Source organism: Barbatula barbatula, assembly GCF_947034865.1.
Source record: "Barbatula barbatula genome assembly, chromosome: 18".
In the NCBI taxonomy this organism is placed as follows: Eukaryota; Metazoa; Chordata; class Actinopteri; order Cypriniformes; family Nemacheilidae; genus Barbatula; species Barbatula barbatula.
In genome coordinates, this window is record NC_136781.1 from 2,208,379 (window position 1) to 2,233,333 (window position 24,955).

The 24,955-nt window shown below is 40.4% G+C and overlaps 3 protein-coding genes across 4 annotated transcripts; 2 read left to right on the forward strand and 1 right to left on the reverse strand.

The window, feature by feature from the left end:
• Positions 1 to 1,401: 1,401 nt before the first annotated feature.
• aup1 (AUP1 lipid droplet regulating VLDL assembly factor) lies at positions 1,402 to 9,115 on the forward strand. Of its 2 annotated transcripts, none has more exons than XM_079480144.1 (12): positions 1,402 to 1,669; positions 2,358 to 2,495; positions 3,158 to 3,308; positions 4,205 to 4,395; positions 5,073 to 5,145; positions 5,894 to 5,967; positions 6,475 to 6,541; positions 7,212 to 7,335; positions 7,422 to 7,565; positions 7,808 to 7,953; positions 8,280 to 8,368; positions 8,623 to 9,115. In XM_079480144.1, exons 1-12 carry the CDS (start codon positions 1,629 to 1,631, stop codon positions 8,666 to 8,668), a joined length of 1,284 nt encoding a protein of 427 aa, XP_079336270.1. In that variant the 5' UTR covers positions 1,402 to 1,628; the 3' UTR covers positions 8,669 to 9,115. The 2 variants fall into 2 exon arrangements, with proteins under 2 accessions (XP_079336270.1, XP_079336271.1); XM_079480145.1 differs by having other exon boundaries at positions 7,212 to 7,317.
• A 268-nt stretch (positions 9,116 to 9,383) lies between these two features.
• Positions 9,384 to 12,079, forward strand: tubb4b (tubulin, beta 4B class IVb). The gene is made up of 4 exons (XM_079480147.1): positions 9,384 to 9,574; positions 10,480 to 10,588; positions 10,675 to 10,785; positions 10,899 to 12,079. Exons 1-4 carry the CDS (start codon positions 9,518 to 9,520, stop codon positions 11,957 to 11,959), a joined length of 1,338 nt encoding a protein of 445 aa, XP_079336273.1. The 5' UTR covers positions 9,384 to 9,517; the 3' UTR covers positions 11,960 to 12,079.
• A 367-nt stretch (positions 12,080 to 12,446) lies between these two features.
• loxl3a (lysyl oxidase-like 3a) lies at positions 12,447 to 24,251 on the reverse strand. The gene is made up of 14 exons (XM_079480146.1): positions 24,142 to 24,251; positions 23,489 to 23,785; positions 23,186 to 23,349; positions 21,317 to 21,534; positions 17,786 to 17,978; positions 17,310 to 17,490; positions 17,053 to 17,207; positions 16,746 to 16,916; positions 16,481 to 16,640; positions 16,153 to 16,396; positions 14,827 to 14,942; positions 13,992 to 14,128; positions 13,330 to 13,441; positions 12,447 to 13,191 (listed from the first exon to the last, which is right to left on the reverse strand). Exons 2-14 carry the CDS (start codon positions 23,781 to 23,783, stop codon positions 13,118 to 13,120), a joined length of 2,220 nt encoding a protein of 739 aa, XP_079336272.1. The 5' UTR covers positions 23,784 to 23,785; positions 24,142 to 24,251; the 3' UTR covers positions 12,447 to 13,117.
• Positions 24,252 to 24,955: the final 704 nt, after the last annotated feature.

Genomic DNA, 24,955 nt, shown 5'->3' on the forward strand with positions numbered 1-24,955 from the left:
CTCGTCTGGCAACTGGGGTCTAATTTATGCCAATCAACAGCAATTATTGAGGGGAAGAGGAGCATCTATTAGGGACGCTCATCCACTTAGGCTAATGAATGGGGCAGATTCAATCTCTTACTGAAGAGACGTATTTTGGAACTGCAGCTGGGGGCGAATGCGCTGCATTGAAGGGGCACCACTGTTATCTGCCAGTGTCTGCGTCTGCGTGTGCGTGTGCGTGTGTGTCTGTGTGTGTGTGTGTCTGTGTGTGTGTGTGTGTCTGTGTGTGTGTGTGTGTGTGCGTGTGTGCGTACGTGCGTGCAAAAGAGTACTAAATTGTGAGGATGAGTTATGTTTGTATATTACATTGCGTTATGGCATATAAATATATTAGACATTCTGTGTTATTTACTTTGTCATTATACTGTCAAACCAATTAGTTGAAACAAAGATGCTATTTACATTCCCAGGTGAAACGGTGTCTGACTGCATACAATAGATAATAATGGGGAATGTTGAGTAAATTGATGCATTTTGTTGTTTCATTCAGTAAAGTAATGTTTTTATTTTATCACACAGTGAACTAACGAAAAAGATGTAATAATTGCACAACACAAGGCCTGGATTTTCATGAAGGGAGTAGGGTTACCCGTGATGACACAAACTTGAAGGTTTGCAGCGGCCTCTAGTGTTTGAATGCTGAAAATACTCTACATGTAGGGTGAACGAAAAATGACACAAATTTGCAAATGCATCTGTTTCTCGCTCTTTTGCTCACAGAGAGAAATGGTTAGGTGTCTGGTTAGTACACGTGTAGATCTAAATCGGCATAAAAAAAATGAAAATGTTATTAATCACAAACGTGAAATACTCCATAACGCAAGGTGTCAGTCGTCAACTAGAAAATTAGACCCACGACAGCAATGACGGGAACATAAAAGGTGAGCTGTGTCGTTTCTAAACTCAAAAAGAACATAGATGCTCTGCTTCTCAACCCATCCACTCTTGACTCATCTACAGTTCATCCTACAGAGGGCGCTCGAGGTGCACATGAATCAAAGTTGGACATTTTGTGTCTGGATGTCATCCGTAAAGAGACTTTAAATCGCCATATGTAAAATGACTCATTATATGTTAACGACCATTGAAAAAACAACGTGAAACAGAACTAGACCACGTCTAGTTCATACCGATAACATTAACGTGAAATAACAATTGATCATAGACATTTTTCTCTTCGTTTAATTTCAAATCGTTTTTCCTAGTACTTCATTTTGGCGTATGTATTTTATATTCAATATTTAAGATATCGCAATAAACACTACGTCTTATTTAGTTGTCAAGTGTAATAAAAGGTCATGTTTGTATGCCAAACAGAACTAACGAAATCATATCTACGACTCCGACCAATCAGTCGCCGTACTGCGAACCACGTGACCCAAAGCCGGAAGAAGGCCCCGAATGGCGCGTTTTGCTCCTCTCGCGAAGTTCTTTGCGCTTTATCTAGAAACATCAGCAGCGTCTCAACATGGCGGCTAACAGCACAGGCTAACAACGGGCTAGCGTCTTTCCCCTCACACCTTCCGTTAAAGCCTGAGGAATAGTATGCAGCAGCCGCTGAACATCTCACATAAAGAGTTTGAATAATGGAATCGCGGGGAATTGAGCAGATGTTCGACTTCCAGCGGTAAATGACACGCGTTTAAAGGTTGAAGTGACAGTGTCACAGCTAGCGCTTTTAGCGGTTTCGCGTTCGACATTAAATCCTCAAAAACACGACCGACCCTATAAAGTGTGTTTAACGTGCTTTCGATGCGTGCATTTGCGATTACATAGCGGACATAAATTATTTCATGTCAATATTAGACGTTATAACAGCTCAGTGCAGTAACGTTCGATCTTCAGTTATGAAACTAATATTCTGTATCGCAAGTCAGTTTTTTAGGGCAAAACACTGACAAGTCTGCCTATGTTTTTGTTTGTTTTGTTTAAATAAAACATATTAAGATGATTTTCATAACTAATCTCCAAGTTAATGATTTGCTCAATAGTACGAGTTGGCCTTCTGTGGACCGGCATTGGTTTTATTTGATTTGGCCTGTTGCATTTAAACACACTTGATCTCCACATAAATCACTATTGTGTCATGTTTTTATCTATGTTCGTATGGGCTTTTTAGATTGTAATGTAAACAAAACAGCAGGACAGGGCTGCATGTAGATCTCAGTAGTTGAACACGTGGCAAACAGTAGTGTAGAGGTATTTCTGCAGGTATGGCTTTGGTGTAGATGACACGTATGTTGGACTCTGGTGAACGACTGCTGACAGAAATAGATTGTGAAGCTGATGTCTATTCCTGTCCTATGTTTTCACAGGTTACGGAACGATGGCTTCTTACTGCTGCTGTTGTTGCTTTACTCCCCCATCGGCCTGTGTTTGATGCTCCTACGAATATTTATTGGAGTCCATGTATTTCTAGTGAGTTGCGCTCTTCCTGACAGTCTTGTCAGAAGGTAAGTGGCCACATGAAATGTACATTTGTCATCCAGAGCAAATGACTAGAAATCAAATGACATTAGGAAACTAGACTTTATACTTTATGAATTATAATACAGCCATGTTTGTCTTTTGATTTACTAACAGAACAAGGCCTTGCAACGTAGTGATTAAAACAAACATTAAGGGGATCATTCACCCAAAAATGAAAACGCTGTAATCATTTCCTCACCTTCCGAGTGTTCCACCTTGTTCCAGATCTGTATAAATGTCTTTTTTGAAAAAGATGTGATGTCTTTGAATGAACACGGAGAAAGATATTTGGAAGGATGTTTTTAACCCCCCATTGACTCCCATAATAGGAAAAAAAAATTTTTTTTTGCTGAACATAAAATAAGACACTTCGAAGAATGTAGGGCTTCAAATCGTTCTGGGGCACTTTTGATTAACATTGTAATTTGTCCTACTATGGGAGTCAATGGGGGGCAAAATCTGTCTTGGTTATAAGCATTCTTCCAGATAACTTTTTCTGTTCATCAGAACAAGAAATGTATAGATGAGTAAATGATGACAGAATTTTAATTTTTGGGTGAAGTATCCCTTCAAATCATGTATGTGAAACTTATAGAAGTATGTGGTAAAATTGGCAATTTTGTGTGAACGATGTCTTTTTTTTCAGGTTCATTGTAAGAATAATGTGCTCAGTTCTGGGCCTGCACGTCCGGCAGAACAGCCCACGGTTACGAGACAAAACTGCCCGGCTGTACGTCTGCAATCACGTGACGCACTTCGACCACAATGTTATCAATCTTGTAACCTCTTGTAACACAGTAAGTAAACCACAGTATTTAAATATTGCGAATTTCACAGTGATTCGCAATACCTCAAAAAGTTATGCATAGTCAAAGTTTTAGGTACTGAATTTTTATGCTTTTAAATATATTTTAATGTAGTTCAAAGTAGTTTTTACATTATTATTGTGTGTCATATTATTTAGTAAGTTATCGCATTTTTCTCAGATACATGCATGGTTGGCTGATTTACAATGTTTTCCAGGCATAATGTAATCTGTCTTTTTCTTCATCTGCCTTGCCCTTGAATTGTATTGAAAGTTGCCTTTGAAAGTTTCCTTTTAATGGTTCACTCCGTTGTAAGGAACACAATGAGGTATAATTCTTCTTTCACAGCTGTGGTTACTTAATACCGGGCACGAGGTCAGTGTTTGTTTACTTGAAAGGATTCATTTTGTTTGGACAATTAACAGCAAGAATCAATTGAATTTATCTTTGTTTTCTTTTCTGGCTATCAGGTCATGGTTCAGAATTTTATCTGTTGCCTGTTTGAGTGCTCACATACTTTTATTATCGTATTAAAGTATACATTTCCTGACTGATACAGTGATTGTAAATGTATTCTGTGTTGATTTAATAATGTTTCACATCCACAAGGTTTTCTCATTTTTACAGTCGGGGCTCACAACTCGTGTTCAAAATCATCTTTGATGTTTAACCTCTATCCCTGTGGTTTTTTCGGGTATTCAGGTTCAAGTTCAAAGCAGTTATTGTCATATACACAGTTCCCTGAACAATGAAATTCTTACAGGACGTATTTGATCCACTCCTGCAAGCTAAACTGTTTGTTTATGGTCAATCTCAAACATTTATTGTGTAGCTCTCGATGACTTGATCTATAACTAACCACATTCCCCTCTCTTTTGTGTGTTCAGCCACTCCTGGAGGGCCCTGTGGGGTTCCTGTGCTGGGCGAGGGGTTTTATGGAGCTGGGTCAGGGTATTGGGAGCAGGACGGAGCTGACGGAGACCCTCCGCAGGTATTGCTCGTCTCCTGGAGCTTTACCTCTCCTGCTCTTTCCAGAGGAGGACACCACCAATGGTCGGGCCGGTCTCCTAAAGTTCAGGTACCACACGCATAACTTTCCCATTCCTTTTGGATGCACGTTAAACTTAAAGCTGGAGGTGTAAAGTAAGAGTTCACCCAAAAATAAAAATTCAGTTATCGCTTATTCACTTTTTATACAGGACAAAACCTGTCCTGTATATGACTCTTTGTTCTGTGGAAACCCAAAATATGTTTTTTTATTTCAAGTGAGTAGATGATGAAACAATTTTGGGGTGAACTGTCCTTTTAACATTCAACTTTTCAATTTGTAGGTTGCATAAAAGTTTGTATGTTAGATTTAAACACCTACTTAAAACCCATTACAGATAATACAAGTGTTCCTTTATCCAACAGAAAATCAGTGTTTACTGTGTAAATACAATGAACATTATCTGTGTTGTATTTGATCTGGTTTTTAAACATGACCTACACAGTCAGTTGCCTGATATAAGTAATGTTTTGTAGGTAATGTTTACTTAAAGCTGAGACTCGGGTGATTTAAACAGATGGTTCTGGGATGGTTGCCAGGTCAAGCTTACTTAAAGTGTCTAAGATGTGAACGAGCCATTGCTTCATGCCTTGTTTTTAGCCTGTAAATCTACTAAAACAAGTTTTCTACCAACAGTTTTTGTTGTTTCTTTCTGCAAAGATCAATATGGAAGTAATGACATGTTGCGTATTTTGCTCTCTCTCCAGCTCATGGCCATTCTCTGTGTCTGACTCCATCCAGCCTGTGGCATTGCTGGTCAAGAGGCCTTTCATAGCTGTGGTAATCACATTTGAGTTCTTTTTCTGTAATCCGTAAACCTTCACACACGCGTTGAACGACTGGTCGCAATAGCTGTTACCGCTGTGGTTGTGAACCTTGTGTTGTGACTGTGAATTTGATCTACTTCTAAATCTCATTGGTATGAAGCTGTTCGCCCAAGAAATGTTGACTGAATAATTGCCAATCAGCAGAATTCGTGTCAGATATTCCGGACCCTTTTTCATCCAAGATTTCCAGTGAACGCACACAAGAGAGTCTTTGTGTGAATGTGGCTCATTGGAGGGATATTTATAGGCACATTGATAATAAGTGACTCACAGTGCAATAGAAAGAGAGGGAGTATCAGAGGTCAGCAGATCGACCAATTGTGACCTCTCGCTGCTATTACACTGCTGCGATTCAGAAATAGATTTGTCTTACTGTGAACATTGGAGTATATATATGATCCATTCAGCTGCTGTATTACGCAGGGGAATAAAGTACAGCTGCCACGTTGTCTACATACACAGCACTCCCTCTGACATTTATTTCATATTCTATGCTTTTCTGATTTGACAAAGTGATGCAGTGGTACTGACCACATTTGTAGCATTTTTAAATCCACGGGAGGCCATGTTATTTCCATCATGGTGCTGACATAAATATTATGACATTTTCACAGAGTAGTTTCCATATGATCTGGGTGGATTGTGGAGGAAACTATATTTTAACGTTTCCATTAAAGGAACACCTTTTCTTCACTTTTCAGAACACACCTGAATCGTCATGGCTGACGGAGCTGTTGTGGACCTTTTTTGTACCGTTCACAGTGTACCATGTAAGGTACTACACATTACAATCTCTTCTTTGTCCTGTGGCAGTATTTTAAACGTGCGATCCATTGTTGATGCTATCAGCTGGCCAGCTCTGGTGGTAATACAACATCAAGGATGTTCTTTATTGTTTACGCTCTCGGGTTATATGTACAGAATGTGCAAGAGCGTTTGTCTGAGCATGCATGTGTAGTTACCTGTGACGTGCTTTGGAATATGATCATGCAAGCTGATATAACAAAAGCATTTGTACTGGGAGACGTTTGATGTGAACTCATGCATGAGGTCAGAATGATTTTGGTTGTCACAGATTTTAATACTGTCACTTTATAGTTTTGAATTTTTCATATGCACCCGTCCATAATATAAACTGTAAAGAATATCAATTTAAATACTATTTTTAGAAATACTTTTATTTGGTATATTTCTAAAAGGATAGATAATTGGTCTAAATGCGTATTTCACCATCTAGACCCTGCAACATTGTTAAATTTCATGGCCTGTTTTCTAATCCCAGATGGCTTCCTCCAATAACAAGAGAGAATGGTGAATCTCATCAAGAAGTTGCCAGTAAAGTCCAGGAGGTAAAACCAATTTGTTTATTTTTTGTATAAATTTGTTTATTTGCTATGGACAAGCATGACTATTATTTGTATTACTTTGAGTACCGGAAATGATCATAATTTGGACATGAGATGAAGGCACCACTGTAGTGTGTGCATGGTTTGTCTTGACATGAGTTAATAAGAAACCACATAGCAATGCCCTGCTATCATGGCAGCTGTGAACGGGCACGCACCACCCAGGTTTGTTTTTTTAGAGAAAACTGCCCTCTGTTAATTATTTATTTATTATCTGATGTTGTTTGTTTGGTTGGTATGGCAAATGTAAAGAGAGAGACCTAGATGCCATAGACCTACAGAATCAGATGGTTTTGGGTTAACGCTCTTCAAAATGATTGGCTAGAATGAAATGTCTGATTTGTATTTCAGCCATCAACTTCCCAAACAGAGTCACTGCCAGATGCCTTTCCTACATTTAGTAGTTTTCATGTAAATGGATAAATGTTTAAACTGTGTTTGAATTTGCCATCATGATAAAATTTCTGATAAATTAATTTCATGAATAATCTTTTGACTTTTTAAGGCTTTTTATCTACTTCACCTTCAGATCTATTTTCTATCCAATTCAAAGCTGTCTGACTCTTTTTGGTCCATTGTTTGATGTGAAATGTCCATTGTCTCCCACTCCCAGCTACTGGCGACGGAGTTGGGCGTGATCTCAACACAGATCACTAAAGCAGACAAAGCCGAACACATCAAAAGGAGAAGACACGTCGTCCCTCAGACTGCATACTCAAGTAAGCATGGATTTGATGGTGAGAAATTAAATCATGATGGATTTATTGGATCACTGTTGCACTCTCAAAATGTGCAATTCAAACTTTTGTTTTTTTACTTCCAGATTTGGGTGCCAGACCGCGCACAGTGGCACAGGGTTTCCTGGGCGTAAATACAGGGCCTGAGGACTCACTAGTAACCCGAATGGCACAGCAGGTCAAGGAGGTCCTGCCTGACGTCCCCATCTCTGTTATATCCAGAGACCTGTGTATGTTAATCCCCCATAATTATCTGCAGTATGGAATAATTTCAAGTTTTTTTTTTAAATTCACATTAAATAAATATGTAAATACAGTAAGTTGGTTCAAATAAATTATTCACCGAAATGAAAAGTTATTTACATTTTGGTCATTTCAGTGGTATGTTTGCCCCAATCCCTTTTTGGGCTTTAAGCTATGCAGTTTCAGCCAGTTTGGGCCGTTTTCATTAACCCCTTTCATTCTTCTCTAGTGCAAACAAACTGTGTGGATACAACCATAACCAACCTGCTGGAGCATACAGAACAGTTTAACCTGGAGGCTACTGCGGGCAGAGCATCACATCCAGCCAAACCAATAACACCCTCAATCCCATCAGCCTCAACACCCACTCCAAAGGTACAAGTGACCCCTCACGTCACTTGATGAAATAATACACAGATAACACCTGTTCCTAAAACCACAGTTAGTTTCATTCAATATCACCTAGCTAACGTACATCATTAATAATTTATACAAAAATGTGATCGAAATTAATGCATTTGATCAAAATTGTTATGCGAAACCACAAAAGTAACTCGACTCAGTTTGTTGGTTGTTTTGACTGTTATCCCAGAAAAACAGCACAGTACATGACCTATATTGGTGGATTTACCTATAAATTATACATTTAAAACCTTTTGTCTGCCAGAAATATTACATAAAGTTTTCTATTCGTTCAACAGCCAACTGACAAATATTTTGGAAGAACAACAGTAGATAGACACATGTCTCTACAGGAGAGAAAAGACGCCTTATATGAATATGCAAGAAGGTAAGAATATTACTTATACTGCAATAATGGGATAGAGACAGAAATATTGTATTTCGTATTTGCATGTCAGTTTCCAGTTTGTTATGGTAATAAAAGTTTTACACCGTGTCTGCAACGGACGCGACAAAAGACAATAGAACATATTAGAACGCATTATAATTTTGTATTTGGTCCATGCGTGGTCGGTGCAGACAGGTGTTACTCCCATTTTTATTTGAGTTGTAACCGGATTCTTCTTTCTACCCTAATTGTAGACGTTACATCGAAAAGCATGGACTGAACACAGACGAAGATCTATGACTGTGGACAAACACATCAGAGGATTTGTTTAGGAGAGACGGCTACTTAACACGAAAACCACAGACAAGGAGAAGAATTTATAGCATTGACTATAGAGCGAAACAACATGTGTTCACCAAACATGCCGAGAGAAGACTCAATGAAAGACTGGATTTTTTCCTTTCTTGTTTTTTTTCCCTTTGTAAACCCTCTTGCATGGCAATCATGCATGTCGTCTTATTATTTCTCTCTGCAACAGAACACGATTATTTTGGTAAACAATTTGTATTACGACCCAGTGACCTTGGCACACTTCATATTATTTTTATAAGGTCCGGGGGTACAGAAAAGGGTTACAGAAATATATGGCAGTGAGCTAAAATACATCTTGGGGTTCAATTTGTTGTAAGGATACGTGTTGGTCGCAATATCAGCTTTTAAAGACATTAAAAATCTTATTGAAATGCAGTGGATCTTTTGCTTAATGTCAATATTTATGTATAGGCAATTTGTTAAATGACGTTTGTTGTATTAAATATGATCTTTAATTTAGTTTTCAAGAAAACGTTGAAAATATTTCGAGTTTTTAATAAGCGTTTTGAATGTAGAAAGCCCACACTTTAAGCCAATTGGCATCGAGCCTGCCCTGTGACGCTTGCGTCTTTCACAACCAATCACAGCAAACGGCATACGAACTAGCCAATCGAGACGACGGACGAACCTACCAGCAGCCAATGAGAATGATGGAAGTGTATGCCAGTTCTCCAGACGGGATAAGTAGGAGCACGTCTCACGTAACGACCTCATTGTCGAGGCTTTGAGTTTAACGGTGCAGCTCTCGGTTAATATCGTGTTCTTGAACAAGCAAGAATGAGGGAGATTGTGCATCTACAGGCTGGACAGTGCGGTAACCAGATTGGTGCCAAGGTAAGAACCGATTTGTGTTGTTAGTTTGACTCATTCCGTTGGAGCGCTAACGTCAGGGGGGGAAAGAATTAACGTAACGTTACATTGAAACCGATACGCGCCGTCATTTTAACGTTCGGTTTTATTTTATAATTTGACTTGTGATGACGGCTAAACACGTTTCCAAACTATCGTTGGTCGTTTAATATAACGTTACCGTTACAGCGAGCGCAATATTATATTTTCTAATGCTTTTTCTCATCGGTTATTAAATCCGTCTAGTCCAGAAAACGTCCGCTTTTGTAATAGAAATGTGTCGTTGAATGAAGTAAACAATGCATTCGTTTTAGGGTGTTGGCCCGCCGGACCGGCGTGAGATCCGATTCGTAAGAGAATCGATTCTTTGTAATGATTCGATCCAACTATGCGTTTTTTTTACGTAACGTAAACGTTTTTATGACGTCGGTCACCTGCAGTATATCTTGCTAAATGCATTTAGTGACTTGTGAGTATCAGATCTTAACCCGTGGACTGCGCCGTTTGAGGGAGCCGCCCAATGAATCGTATGTCGTAATGTGGCCGGTTCGTTTTATGAAAAGTGCGCGAACGTAACATGACGTAATTCCTTTAATACTTTGTTGCAATTCAGATCGTTTCCGGTCATTGACAAACTCACGAAAGACCCGTTTGTAGTGGTTCCGTGAGTCGCGCTCGTGCAATGCAAAATGGCTCCGGTGACTTTGCAAACTCCATTTTCTAATCGTGACGAAACGCACCGGACCTTTGTTTGTTGGATTAACTTGATTTTTAATCTCATTTAGTTTGTAGAACAAGCCAGGCTGTGCTTTAGTAGAATTGTTGGGTGGTCAAAACAAACTATTAAATTACCTTGTTGTAAGCTAATATCTGAATGCATCTTGTTCCAGTTCTGGGAAGTCATTAGTGATGAGCATGGAATCGACCCCACAGGCAGTTACCATGGCGACAGTGACCTTCAGCTGGACCGCATCAATGTGTATTACAATGAAGCCTCAGGTGAGAGACCTGCTGCCTTTGTATACCTTTCTTTTGTCTTATGTAGGAAAGTGGGTGACGTCATGTGGGTTGTTTTGTTTTTTCAGGTGGAAAGTATGTTCCACGCGCTGTGCTGGTGGATTTGGAGCCTGGTACGATGGACTCTGTGAGATCTGGACCGTTCGGTCAGATATTCCGACCAGACAACTTTGTTTTTGGTAAGTACATCTGATCTGGGGAGACGGTGGCGCCGAACAAAATTTGAATGGCTTTCTTTTGGTCTGATCTAGATCTAGTTTCCTCTTGCGTAACTTTTTCCGCTCTCTTCTAGGTCAGAGTGGTGCTGGTAACAACTGGGCTAAGGGCCACTACACCGAAGGAGCTGAACTGGTGGACTCCGTTTTGGACGTGGTGCGTAAGGAGGCTGAGAGCTGTGACTGTCTCCAGGGCTTCCAGCTCACTCACTCCTTGGGTGGAGGCACGGGGTCTGGCATGGGCACCCTCCTCATCAGCAAAATCCGAGAGGAGTACCCCGACCGTATCATGAACACCTTCAGCGTGGTGCCCTCGCCTAAAGTCTCCGACACTGTGGTAGAGCCCTACAACGCCACACTGTCTGTCCATCAGCTTGTGGAGAACACAGACGAGACGTACTGCATCGATAACGAAGCCCTGTATGACATTTGCTTCCGCACACTCAAACTCACCACGCCCACATACGGCGACCTCAACCACCTCGTGTCCGCCACCATGAGCGGAGTCACGACCTGCTTGAGGTTCCCCGGTCAGTTGAACGCAGATCTCCGTAAACTGGCAGTCAACATGGTGCCATTCCCCCGTCTGCACTTCTTCATGCCTGGCTTCGCTCCTCTGACAAGCCGAGGCAGCCAGCAGTACCGCGCCCTGACCGTTCCTGAGCTCACTCAGCAGATGTTTGATGCCAAGAACATGATGGCCGCCTGCGACCCGCGTCACGGCCGCTACCTGACCGTCGCCGCTGTGTTCCGTGGCCGCATGTCCATGAAGGAAGTGGACGAACAGATGCTCAACGTTCAGAACAAGAACAGCAGCTACTTCGTCGAATGGATCCCCAACAACGTGAAGACAGCAGTCTGTGACATTCCACCCCGTGGCCTCAAGATGGCCGCCACCTTCATCGGCAACAGCACGGCCATCCAGGAGCTGTTCAAGAGAATTTCAGAGCAGTTCACCGCCATGTTCAGGCGTAAAGCTTTCTTGCATTGGTACACAGGTGAGGGTATGGATGAGATGGAGTTCACAGAGGCCGAGAGCAACATGAACGACCTGGTGTCTGAGTATCAGCAGTATCAGGATGCCACCGCTGAGGAGGAAGGAGAGTTTGAGGAGGAGGGTGAAGAGGAGCTTGCTTAAGTGAACCATTCTGTGTTTTTCCATTTCAAAACGTACGTCACTTTTTCTCGCTGCTTTACTGTTCTTTGCAACCTTGAGTTGTTCCTTTTTCACGTGAATAAAGCAGATTTAAATGAGTCACGTCTTGAGTGTTTCTTGAAGTAACACATAAATCTAGGACAATGGGAATTCTTTCCTGTAGCTCCGTGGTTCGAGCATGGTGCTAGCAATGCCAAGGTCATGGGTTCGATCCCGGGATACAATGTTAGTCTGTTTGGACAAAAGCTGTTTGGCTTTGATTTAAACCGCATGATGACACAGGACTGCGCACCTCTTGACTTAACTCATTTCTGAAGATAACTGGCTTCCTTTAATTCAGATTTGGCAGACGACGTGTTCAAATTGGTGTGTTTTTTCTTTTATGAATATTTATTCCTATTTTTACTATTTAAGATCTTTAGACGAGGAGAAGATTGTGTTTTATAAACCATGGGAGGGTAAAGTATAACAAAATTAAGGGGACTCCTGTTGGGGCAAACAATTTCAGATTCTGCGATTTAAACATGCCTGAATAGTTTGGATCCAAAAGCCGAACTCTCTTTTTACAAATGTTTTTATTGTGCGTTACAATTAAAATCAAGACAAAAACATGATTTAAAAAAGAACAGTTAACTCTTAATACATGTTACATATAAAAAGTGTAGTGTCTTGTGTAGAGAAACCTGCAAAAACATCTTTTCAAAGGTTTCTTAGATTTCCCTAATGCTTTGTGCAAAACGTTGAAAACGTAGTGTTGCTTTGGATTGAAACCTCTGCTGAATGAATAAATGTGTATACCTATCTTTTAATCTCACAGAATGAAATGTTTCATGTCAACCATCTTTTATTTCTTTAAAGTTCAGACTTAATAAAAGAGGAAGTGTACAGCCACGGTCCTTCTCTAACCAACCACTTGTATTTACAGTCAAAGGCTCAGGCCACAGTCACGGCTCTGTTCTGTCTCTGAAGCCCTTGACTACATCTTAATGCTGTTTGTCAATGACCTAATGTAAAAGTAAACTCTGTAACCACAGTAGCATCAGATCTGAATGAGATCAACAGTAATACATCTTAATTATGTCTCAGTTCAGATCATTGTGGTTCTTGCAGTTCTCTGGGTTCGCTGTTTGAAGAATGATGTTATGAGATCTTGTTGTTAAGCTGGCCAGGATAATGCTCAAACTGTTTCTCAGCCTCCTCACTAAATGAGTCGCCTGGAAACACAAACAAATGTTTAAATGGCAAACCAACAACTAGGTCAGTCATTTTAAAGGAATGTTTCATTATGTGCCGAGTTAAAATGTTTCAAATCATATCAATTCATTGTTAATCTGAAGGGTCAAGTGTCTCACCCAGATGACATTGATGCAACCAGACACGGTTGCCGTCGTATTTGCAGTTGCACCGCATGGCGTTGTTGGTAAAGTCACTCTCAGCTACCTCAAAGTTGGGGTTTATTATCACCTAAGTGAGAGAAAAACAAAAAATGTATTGCTTGTATCAAGACAGCATATTTCTTACCCCGTCCAGCACAGAAAAATATCATTTTCATTACTGTAACGTGGAGGAAAATGATCAATTCGTGCCATTCATTTTCTTTGTAGTGCATTTTTTTATAATAATTTCAAATAATGCCATTCCAAAAAGCACCAGAAAAGTGTTAGGCTACTATAAAGTACGCTTTCTGAACACTTCTTCGTCAATCCTAACCTGCAAGAGCTCTTTTCCAGTAAAATAATACATCAAACCAAATCCTATTACTGTTTCTGCATTCCTGGACTAAACCAAAGCTGGGGCACTGTGTCAAATCACCACTAGAGGGCAGAACTTCAACAGTTTTACGAGGTCTGTCTGACCTGTGCTGAATGAAAAACCCAGACAATGGGGTCCTACGGGACCCAAGCCTGGTGATGTAACTTAGCACAGCAATACCAAAGACTATTTTACTCTATTTGAAAGCATACTTTTCAGCTACCGTTTCTGCCATTCAACACTTGACTTAAAAACTGAGCACCTGTAGTATGTAGTGTCCCGGGTTGACATCCGTGATGTCGATCCACTGGCAGTCAATGTCATGTCTGTACAAGTCCCAACAGCCCACCGTGATTCCCTGCTCTCCAAAGTTAGCACATTCATATCGTTTTGAAACACCTGCAACAGGAAACTGTGTTTTATTTGGTTGATACCTAATCTACAACAGATGACACATTTAAAACAAAAGTGTGATCGTCTGCTGAACATGCTTTCAGATGAAAGAACATCATATGTATTTGTATAATGTGATGGATCAGATAACACATTTTGGGTGAACTGTTCCTGTAAGTCATCTGTATAGCTATCAGAATATTTTAAAGGGGCCATGCAATGGTGTTTCATGCATTCTGACTTATTTACAATGTTAAACGTGCTGGCTTCTCATGCTTAACATGGACAAAAACGCCGGATTTGCAGATGGTTTGAAACTGATAGATGGAACAGCGGTCCCAGTGCTAAACGATGCCGCACGTGAACCGCACGCGAACCGCACGCGGTAAGTGAAACTAAGTCATATGTCTGTGTTTTGTTGGCAATCGGCACGTACGTGCATAACTTATAGTGAATCGATAGTTATGCAGGGTTAATGTATTGCGCTGATGTATTGTGTGCTTGTGATTTAGTTCCTCGCACACCCCCAGGAGGTCGTATTTTTCGTACAGTTGTATCTATCTTTTATATGTGATCAAACCAAATACTCTTCAAGGATACGAAGTATACAATACTACTCAAGATTAATATGAGATTGGCAGAAACCGCTGAAAATCGGCAGCTTTAATGCAGATCTCACATCTGACCTTTGACCTCAGTCTTACCCTCATGGCACTGGGTGTCTTCCAGACAGAAGCTAGCCTTGTGTCCATCAGCCACTTTGGTCCCATTTAGAGACAGCAGGTCATAATAGGTGAAGATATCCATACTGTGATAGTGCCTGGAAATAAAGTGTTTTCATATATCATTAAAAACAAAGTACAAGATTTAAAGTCATCGTGTGAAACATTAATACAATTGTAGGTCATTTATTAATGAGTTTTGATTGCATGTTGACTTTAAACCTACAGTATTAGGGTCCAGTTGCATAAAAATGACCACTGCGTCTTAACAACTCGTCTCACTGACTAAAAGTTAGTTAGGACGTATTGGTTTTACTTGAAATAAGTTATGACCAGACTTGAAGAAGGTCTAAGCAGTTTATGCAACCGGCCCTAGATGTAACATCTGATATCTAAATGCCTGGTTTTAGTACATATAATTCCTGTCTAGGTACTGCGACCTATAAATCTGTCATTTCATAGAGTAAAATGTGAAAAAATCCTTCCAGAAGAGAATGATTGTTGGAAGGAACTGTAAACAGCAGCCGCTGGCCTCAGACTCACTTGTGTGTGTCCTCCAGCACACATCAGGTTTTCTCATCAGAGACTGCTAGAACACTTATAGTATTACTATGCTTGAAAACACACTTTAATTAAAGAGACAGGGCCCCCAAAAAGAAAGATTCTGTCATATTATTTACCCTTGTGTGATTCAAAACTTTTGAGAAATATCTCTGTGGTTTTGTGTCCATACAATGGAGGTCAGTGTTATTTGCTTACAAACGTTCTTCAAAATATCTTCTCTTTTGTTCTGCAAAATGTCATGCATGTTTAAAAAGACTTGAATGTGAGTACCAAATGAAAGTATTTTCATTTTATTTCCACCCTTAAAAACATGTCCTCAGCCTTCTTTCATGTATGACTTTAAAAATTATATATAAAAGTTGTCCTCCTAGGATTAATGTCTCTGTTGTATTCCTTACTTTTGTAAATTGATTTACCATTGAATTATTGATTGTTTGCTAAATGGCTAAAATGTAGAGCTTATCTGTCATTTCATTTAAGTTATTCACAAGTAAAGATTGGTCAACGTTCTTTCTCTGCACATGTGCTTTGTGTTGTAAAATGCGAAAACCATGACGAACAGACGCCATGTGTGCACACGCATCCTTAAAACACCCTTTTAAAAACTTTCTCGTCTGTGTTAACCAAGCCGTTGTCTCTCTGTGCAATATTACATAATATACAGCATAATTAAGTTGTAATGCTGTCAAGCTCTTATATATCCAACATGCAGAAGCTGTAAAACCAGCAACAGTGGAAGCTTACCTGTGACACTCATGCCAGACCCACGAGTGTCGACCGAGACGCGGCCGGAAGTCAGCTTTGCCGATGTTGTGGATCTGTGAGGAGAAACGGAGCAGGCGACGCTGACCATACGGCCAATTGGCGTTGGCTGCCGATTGGGTAAGACAGTTCTCCTCAGCCGCGCAGTACAGCAGGTGCAGGGGGCGGTCCTCGATGTAAACCGTCTGCTCCACCAATGGGGCGTTCAGGACCAGGTCAGATGCCGCTAGCGATTGTAGGAGACAAGATCACATTGAGTCTTTAAATACATTCGAAAGGATGTTGAGAGACTCGGTTTGATGAGACTTACTGTCTGTGCAAATGACGCCGGCAGAAAACTCGGTTCCTGCTCTCTTGCAGCTGACCGTAGAATGATGTTGACAGTCGGTTAAAGTCATTTCATCTCCTTTGCATTTCACACCACTCAGCACCATCTCTGTCACATTACCGCTGTCCCAGTACCACGTTTCCTGAATGGAAGAAAACCCATTGCTATAATCAGCTGAGATTCAAAGAAATATGATGGTGAAAATGTGTTGGTTTGCGTTTGTATGTGGAATATGTGTATGTCTTACTCTCAGGCCGCTGCTGGCGTGTCCCAGCCCCAGCTGTCTGCACACTACCATGGCCTCCCGAGATGTCCATCCATCCCCACAGATCAGCCCCCAATCCCTCACCCCGCTACCCCCGGAGTGTAGGAGCTCCACCCTCCCCTCCAGATGGGTTCTCCCCCCTGTCAGGCGGATCTGTGATGGTTCACATGGCAGGCAGGTGAAAGCATTAGAAGAAAAACTTGGATGACGTATTCAATTTCCCACTGCATTGCGTTTAAAGCGATAGTCCATCCAAAAGGATTTCTACAACTCATCATACGTATCTGACCGTTTTCTCGTAGCCCATGTAGGGAATGTTGCAGACGACAGATGCGTCCTCCATGTGCTTGCAGTCTCCAGCAGCGATGCTCTTATGAGGACAATCCAACAAGCTTTTCTCATCTCCATGACACTGAACCTCGTTCATGTAGATGGGACCCATGCCTGCGGACAATAGATCAAAACATCTTTGCAATGGGACACACCACAACATTCTGGAACTAAATACAGTGGTTCAGGTCAATTAATCATGAGGACGACACAAACCCTGGCCCATTCGTGCTCCGGTCAGGGCCTCTTTAGCTGTGCCAAAGCCAAGTTCTCTACACACCACGCTGGCAGACTGCAGGTTCCAGTGGTCATCACAGACCGTACCCCATTCGGTTTCCTTCAGGACCTCGACACGACCTTCACCAGCTTTTGCTCCGCCCTTCAGACGCACCGTAGACTGAAGAATGAGGAACGACAGTCATCAGGTACATCACACATTTTTTGTTGTTGTTGATATTTACCAAATCCTAAACGAGATGGTTTCAGATTAGATCAGTGAGCAAATATGTATATAAAAATGTGGTACTGTATACTGTATTAAGTGGATGCATGGTCAGTGTTCTCATAATGGCTGGGATGGCATGATGGTCAATTATGAGAAAACCTTAATGTTTGGGTGAAATATTCCTATAATAGTAAGTTTCCCTTCTGACAGATCAGATTTTCTTAGATATTAGATTTGAAGGGTTCACCGTTGAATTGAGCTTGCCCCTGCGTGATCTGCTCGGTGTGAACAGAGGTCCGGGCACACAGCTGACTGCAGCAGGACCACCACTGGGACAGGGGGCGCTAGAGTTCATCTTACCGAACTCCATAGTACACGCTGAAAGATGAGCCTCATTTCCTGTGCAGGACACAGAATGGATTCTGTACACAGCCCGAGGACTAAAGAGAAACACAATACATCAAAACATATACAGTGGGGTCTAAAGCTTCTGTTGAAACATTACACAATCTATTCTGTCAGGACTACTGTCGTCAAATATTTAAACAATATCTTAAATATTTAAGCCTTGCATGGATAGAGCTGGAGCTCAGCAAAAACGTTACATGTTCCCACACCTGGGGAACAAGAACAGTTCACGATGCGTAACAAGATTTAATAAAAATGATCCGACAGATACCACGCAGATATGGAGGAGTTGGGGATGGAGGTGGGTTTTGAGTCCGGGGATTAAGCAGCCGATAAGGAACAAAGAAAGCAACTTAAATAGGACGCAGTCTAGCATGTGTTGTATGACTATTGGTTAACGTTGATTTGCTGCATCCGATGTGATCGGCTGATGCAAGCTTGACCGGCGTGACCTGCCCAGAACTGACGCTACGCTTGATTGTAAAAAAATGAGTAGCCTGGAAGTGCATCATCTTCAACATTTTGTATATTTCAATTTAGTTTTGAATGGCAGGTTTGTAATGCGGTCTCAGACTTTTGGACTGCACTGTCTACACATTTCATACATTCCATCACCTTGCACCACATAAGTGGCTAGCTGAGCACACAGTCCATTGCCAAGACCACTAAAACAGCTTTAGAGCAAATAAACCTGTACATTTTGTTAATATTTTATCGTAATAATGTTTACAATACATATTGTTTCAAAGCAGACACATTGATTCACATAAGATGCCAAGCAGTGTTTGGTAGCAGTAAACAATAAAAATAATATTTTGGTCCCTAGATAAAGTAAAGCTCCCTCCTTCAATGTAGGTGAGAATGCTTTGCCTGTTTTATTATTAGACCTCTCATCAGCAATCATAGTTTGGAAGTTTATTCCTTTGCTCTGTCTGGCACTGTAGAATTCTCTCTGCAGGGTTCGCTTTATGAAAGGCCACGCATTTACGTTGGTTCGTTTGATTTATATCATGTTCCAGACTCCCGCACAGGCGATGACACAAACACGAGAACTCTGGTATGAAGTAATTTTACTCCACTGAGATGATTTCCTCTCACATGTGTATGTGTCTACAGAAACCTTTTCTATAAAGAAAAGAGAATTAAATCTATAATCACCCAACAGATATGTAAAACATGGCATATGTATATGATCCATAATAGTGGCAAAAAGTGATAGTGGACATGTTTGTACAATACTTGCTTTTAAAGTCCCCTCAGGTTATACTAAACCTTGGAAATGTAAGGTGTATGCTACAAAATATGACAAAATACTAAACATTTAAGAAGTATTTGGCAGAATGGCAAACCATCAGAGAATATGGGTTTATTCTAAAACACAGAAAATGCATAGAAAACATAAATCACACATCTGTTATTGATACGCTTGTGGTATCTTAGTAATCATTGCCCTGAGCCATGTCTTTATATTAACATGTGATGAATTGTTTTTTTTTGCCGAGCGTTTTTAGATGGTTCGGAAAGCTGAGCTATAGTTTTTACTCCAAACTATGCAACATTCATAAAAAGTTTACGCATCTTTAATAAAATACTTTATTACTTTAAAGATGTAAATCTTTAGTTGGAATCGTTGGGTCACTACAGTGCCACCAATATCCAACTGAAGTTTATTTGAAAGAAAATTGAAGTTGCAATGACACATTTTGTGACTTAAGAATCCAAATACTTGTTGGTTTGTGTGTGATGGTAGGGATTTACAATTCTGGGATACATTTTTTTCCATTTCTCTGATGATCACATGCATTTTCTAAACATGCAGGGCAAGCAGTTTCCACAGTAATGTACAGCATCTAGCCATAGCAAAACCCTGTCATCATTACAAATATGAAGTGCAGTATTTACACTTTTTATTTCAATAAATTATGCTGTATCTTATAACCACATACAGGCAGTGGAACGGATAAATGACAGATTTCTCATCCACTGAAGATTTCTTCTGTTTAGTCAGCTGCCAGACTTTATTATCGTGGCAATATGTGTAAATAAAATGCCTCTCTGTCTGCTTGCTAAGCTGTTCACTTCTGAGTCTATTTGTTTAAAATGTTCTTCGTTTTTAGGGACACCATTCCAGAATACACGTGACTGATCAGATCTTGGCGTGATTCTTGTGTCCTGCCGCAGACTGCTTACATTTCACCATCTGCTGTGAATTTAAAAGTGTGTCTGAGCTCACATGTGAATAATGACTCTGACACAGATGGAGGAGGGAAGCTACACAAAATCTTGTTCCTTAAAAAAGCTCAAAAGTTTTTTGTTAGTTATTGTCCTTGGTGGACTTTAATGGACTTTACAAGCATTAAATTCAGCATTGTATTCTGTATTTATTCTAACTGTATATCCTGCACTTGCTAACTGCACTTCTGGTTAGACCTTAACTACATTTCGTTACACTGTACTTGTATATGTGTAATGACAATAAAGTTGAATCTAATCTAATCTAATCTAATTAAATTACAACTAATTACATTTACTATAAGAACAAATCACATGACAATATTCTGGTACAAGACGGTTTTCACTGACACACATATAAAGCTAAAATATATCTTACACAGTGAAACACATTGGCCTTCAGCCCAGGGCCGCATGCGGCAGATAATCACTCATCATATTTATGACAATGAATATAAACTGATATACGGATGGCAGGGATTAAATAACATTCCATGTTTAAAATGGACAACAGCAGCGATATAACCATGTGCAGCATATCTGGAGGTCTACAGTAATGGATTATTCTCTGACAGGTTATATATCCTCAGGATTCAAGTGAATGTGCTCATATGCACAGCTAGGTTTCATAACAGCACTCTTATGAAAGCTGTGCCTTTTTGGCAACAGCATGGGAAGTGTATGATGATATGCAATGATTCATTGGACGACGGACATAAATCGCAAAGTTTTCCATCTTCTTGACTGTCCGAACACACACTGAGTTCTTTTACGGTGTATATAAAGTCGCAATAATGAAAACGATATACGCTACTTTGGAATATTCCAATATAATAAATAAATCACTTCCCCAAATGTTCAAAATGTTCCAGATCCGAGAGATGAAGAATCTTTTGGAGGGTAGACCGTCAGCTGGACAAATTAGAGGAATTCTAAGCTATAACCTCTTTACTACGGAATTATGTTTCTGTTTTGTTGTTTCTATATTAAAAAACAAACTATAAAACCAAATGCTATTCATTTTTCAAAAGATGACATAGTAACATTTTTCCGTTTACACAAATAAACGAGTTAGGTCATAAATGATAGTAAAGTACTACGACCTGTTTGACCCTTGACCTTTGAAACACATGCTCACCTGTGAGGTGTCCCTGCCATAGTCTTGTGTAAAGGGAATCCCATCATGCCACACACCACCCGAGTGTTTTTGATGGTCCAGCCAGTGTTGCATATGTGACCCCATCCTCCTTTAAACTTGACCTCTATCAGTCCCTCTGTCACGGGCATGCGGCCCGAATGGACACCTGAGAGGGGACGCAGACGAATCTTTTCCAGTCTGTTTTCATCCACTTGCATCTATAACATGCAAACAGTAACACATACTGATGACAGAAATACATCTCACATATACACTTGGTTTTACTAATCACTTCATTCAGACACGACTGCAGTTGTTTGTATTGAAGGTTTTGGCCTCTTTGACTTCTGCTCGGCAAGAACACGATGGTTTTGGGTCTCCAGAGCATCAGACCACACTTTCGTTCAACTTTGGCTAAAGCACAAATTCTCTTCATTATTTACACAAGCACTTCCAAATGATTTTTTCTTTGCACAGTCCACAAAAACTACTTCTGCAATACAACTTATCAAAAGATTGAACCCTTATGCTGTCTTCGTTTGGGGTGTACACGCATGGTCTTTCGGGTCTCCAGCCAATATGTAATTTTGTAACAAAAATGTTTTTATACCAAATGTAATTTTACTCTTTTATTAACATTTTAACTCCACATTTGTGCCGTTTTGGACTATTTATGTTATTTCAAAAATGTATATAAATAAATAAAATAAAAATGTAAAGATCACTTTATAAAAGTCCCTTATTTCTAACTTTCATTCATGGGGATAACATTTATTTATTTATTTTAGCAAACGTCATAGGTTAACCTGCACAAGTCATAAGAGCCACTTTTATGGTATATTTAGGTACAGTGTGTCTGTGGTGAGGAAGGCGGGACGAGAGCCGTGACGCGGGGCCGGTGGCGTGAGTGATAAGTGCAATCAGCTGTGCGCGCACCGGTCCCGCATCTTATCACGGAGGAGATTGGGAGCTTAAATGGATGTTCGGCAGGACTGTTGACGAGAGAGGACCGGGCCCGAAACTGTGTTTAGTTTGTGTATGTTTTATGGCCGGCAGTCTACCGCGAGGTGGCTGCCGGATTGTTCAGTGTTTATTGTTTATTTAATTAAAGTTTTATTTGAATGTTCGCCGGTTCCCGCCTCCTTCCTTCCCTTCTTACGAACTTTATTACAGTGTCCTTTTCGCACCTCTGAATGCGGTGTAGAAAAAGCGCCTCCCTAAAATGTTAAAATAGAATAAAAACGTAATGTTTAATCCCAGAATCTTACTAAATAAAATAAAAATGTGTGGAACACTGTGCTCGCGTGTGCAGGATGAAAACACATACAAAATTCAGACTAAGCGTCTAGGTCCAATCAGAAAGAATAGAAACACGTGATTCTGGTGCTGAGCACCGCCTGAGATGCAAGATCCGGCTGTTGTCTTTTGTACGCTTGTGTGTTTGTGTTATGTGTAAGTCTGCATTAGTGAATCAGATCTCTGACATCTCAACACAACTTCCAGTGACAAACAAACTGCATTCTTCAAACCAATTAAGATCATTTCAGAGTTTCTTGGGAAAGACTCTCACTGGTTTGGACTCAAACTGTCATTTACAACATTCCAGTGAACTCTGTCAGATCTGGTGTTGTGAAGCTCAGACTCCAGAGGCCGCCAGATGTTTGTCTAACTGTCTGCTGTCTGCTTTCCAGATGCGAGCTAACAAACTGAGCAATCACTCTTCTGCACGTGTCTGGTCACCGGCAGATGTTTTGGGTTTTCAACACTGTCTTTGGTCAACTAGCATCAGCAAAAAAAACATGCTGGTCAACTAAGTTTTCTTTGTGAACAACAAGGTTATGCTCAAATCCGTTATAACAAATCGTATACCTCAATGATGTTGGAGTCTGTGAAACCCGGAAGCCTCTCGTCCTTACAGACCACGCCGGCATCCTCCTGGTGAGTACAATCACTGTTCCCCCAGCCCCGGGACACACATTTCTCAATGCTTTTTTCTGAGCCTCCACATATGACATTGTCCAGCCAGATTTTACCTGCAGGAACACATATGATATCGGCTATATCACAAAAAGGCTTTCTCATCGAAAAGGCTGGTAAGCCCTAAAGCATGTCTCCAAATTCCAATGATGTAATATAATAACATATCAGAGTAATTTGTGGTAAGCTACTTACCAGTGCCCGGTCCGTACTTGGCATTGTGCGACCAGCTTGTTGCCTCCACGAACCCTAGATGGCGACACAGAATATGAGCGTTGGTCAAGGTGAAGTCATCATCGCAGATAGTTCCCCACTCTCCGTCGTAAAACACTTCCACTCTCCCTTCATTGTGCTTGCGAGGGTATCCAGCCAGACGGACCTTTATTTTTCCATCCTGAGAGGGTGAGGTGGTCTGGCCAAGACAGGGGGGCAGCCAGTCACCCCACAGCACCATAGCAACCATCATATTCCATAATCCCCCTCTCAGCATGGCTGGAGAATGAGAGATGGAAAACAGATATAACAGGCACTTGGATTTTCCACAAACAGCCTCTAGCAAAGAAAAGCATTTCTTAATGAAAACCACGATTCATCCAGATGAATTTATTATATGAGTGAAACGTTATTTTAAACCTCATATAAGTCTAAACTTGTATGTGGAAATAGCTTTTATAGTACATTTACTTTGTGTTAAATCAGTAAGATGAACATTCAATATTAAAGGTAGAAGAGTGGTCTCTATACAATACAATTTACATAATGAACATTTATATGAAAGAAAGTAAAAAAAAATAAACTGCATTTCAATTTCAACTTCGACCTAATAAAGAGTTTTGCACACACCTTACCTGAACCCTGGATGTAGATTTCTGCAGAGATTTCCTAGGAGGTTAGTGGTCGTGGGTAGAGCTGATCACATTTACATCAGTCAGTGTAAGTTCAGAGAAACCACAGGACTGCAGAGAGAGAGAGAGAGAGAGAGAGAGAGAGAGAGAGAGAGAGAGAGAGAGAGAGAGAGAGAGAGAGAGAGAGAGAGAGATCTGGATCTGGCTGGATGCAGGGGTTGCTCTGGGACTTCGGAGTGTTTCTGTCACACAAAAGTTTGATATCTAAAGGCTGGGGTGGGTGTCTGAGCAATATCTCGTAACATCTTCACGGTGTGACTGTGTTTTGCATGTACTTTCTTGAGAATACACATGCCAAGTGAGAAATAAGACGAGGTCGCTCGTACAACTTATCACTTTTCATTTAATGCACTTTATTGACTGTTTATCTCGCATACATAAAAATAACGTGATTCGGGGTATGTACTGTACAGGTCTGGGTATGTGCTGTTTCTCACCTGTAAAAGCTCACCTTACACAACCCAGACGTCGGGGAAACAGCGCCATCTCTTGGTCTATTAGCTCACCGGCCACATTCAAATTTGACAATTTAATAATATTCTTGAAAAATATGAACATGAATATTAGTACATTAATAGTTATAATAACTACTGGATAATACCAGCGAACATTTTCAAATTATGCTTAATAATATAATTTATTTGACTGTTAAAAAAAGCGTTTTTCGGTAATTTTGCATTATAACTTTTAAGAGGACATAATTAACGTTATTTTAAATGAAGGTTTATATAAAACATGTATTTTTTTACACAGGATG

What these genes read in the sequence shown, in the direction of transcription:
- tubb4b (XM_079480147.1), top strand. Translation starts at nt 9,518, where the DNA reads ATGAGGGAGATTGTGCATCTACAGGCTGGACAGTGCGGTAACCAGATT. An exon ending in GTAACCAGATTGGTGCCAAG is followed by an intron (nt 9,575 to 10,479) that starts GTAAGAACCGAT and finishes ATCTTGTTCCAG; the next exon opens with TTCTGGGAAGTCATTAGTGA. An exon ending in GTATTACAATGAAGCCTCAG is followed by an intron (nt 10,589 to 10,674) that starts GTGAGAGACCTG and finishes TTGTTTTTTCAG; the next exon opens with GTGGAAAGTATGTTCCACGC.
- aup1 (XM_079480144.1), top strand. Translation starts at nt 1,629, where the DNA reads ATGGAATCGCGGGGAATTGAGCAGATGTTCGACTTCCAGCG. An exon ending in AAGTAAGCATGGATTTGATG is followed by an intron (nt 7,336 to 7,421) that starts GTGAGAAATTAA and finishes TTTTACTTCCAG; the next exon opens with ATTTGGGTGCCAGACCGCGC. An exon ending in TGTTATATCCAGAGACCTGT is followed by an intron (nt 7,566 to 7,807) that starts GTATGTTAATCC and finishes ATTCTTCTCTAG; the next exon opens with TGCAAACAAACTGTGTGGAT.
- loxl3a (XM_079480146.1), bottom strand. Translation starts at nt 23,783, where the DNA reads ATGCTGAGAGGGGGATTATGGAATATGATGGTTGCTATGGTGCTGTGG. An exon ending in CGGAGCACGAATGGGCCAGG is followed by an intron (nt 17,208 to 17,309) that starts GTTTGTGTCGTC and finishes TATTGTCCGCAG; the next exon opens with GCATGGGTCCCATCTACATG. An exon ending in AGACACCCAGTGCCATGAGG is followed by an intron (nt 14,129 to 14,826) that starts GTAAGACTGAGG and finishes TTCCTGTTGCAG; the next exon opens with GTGTTTCAAAACGATATGAA.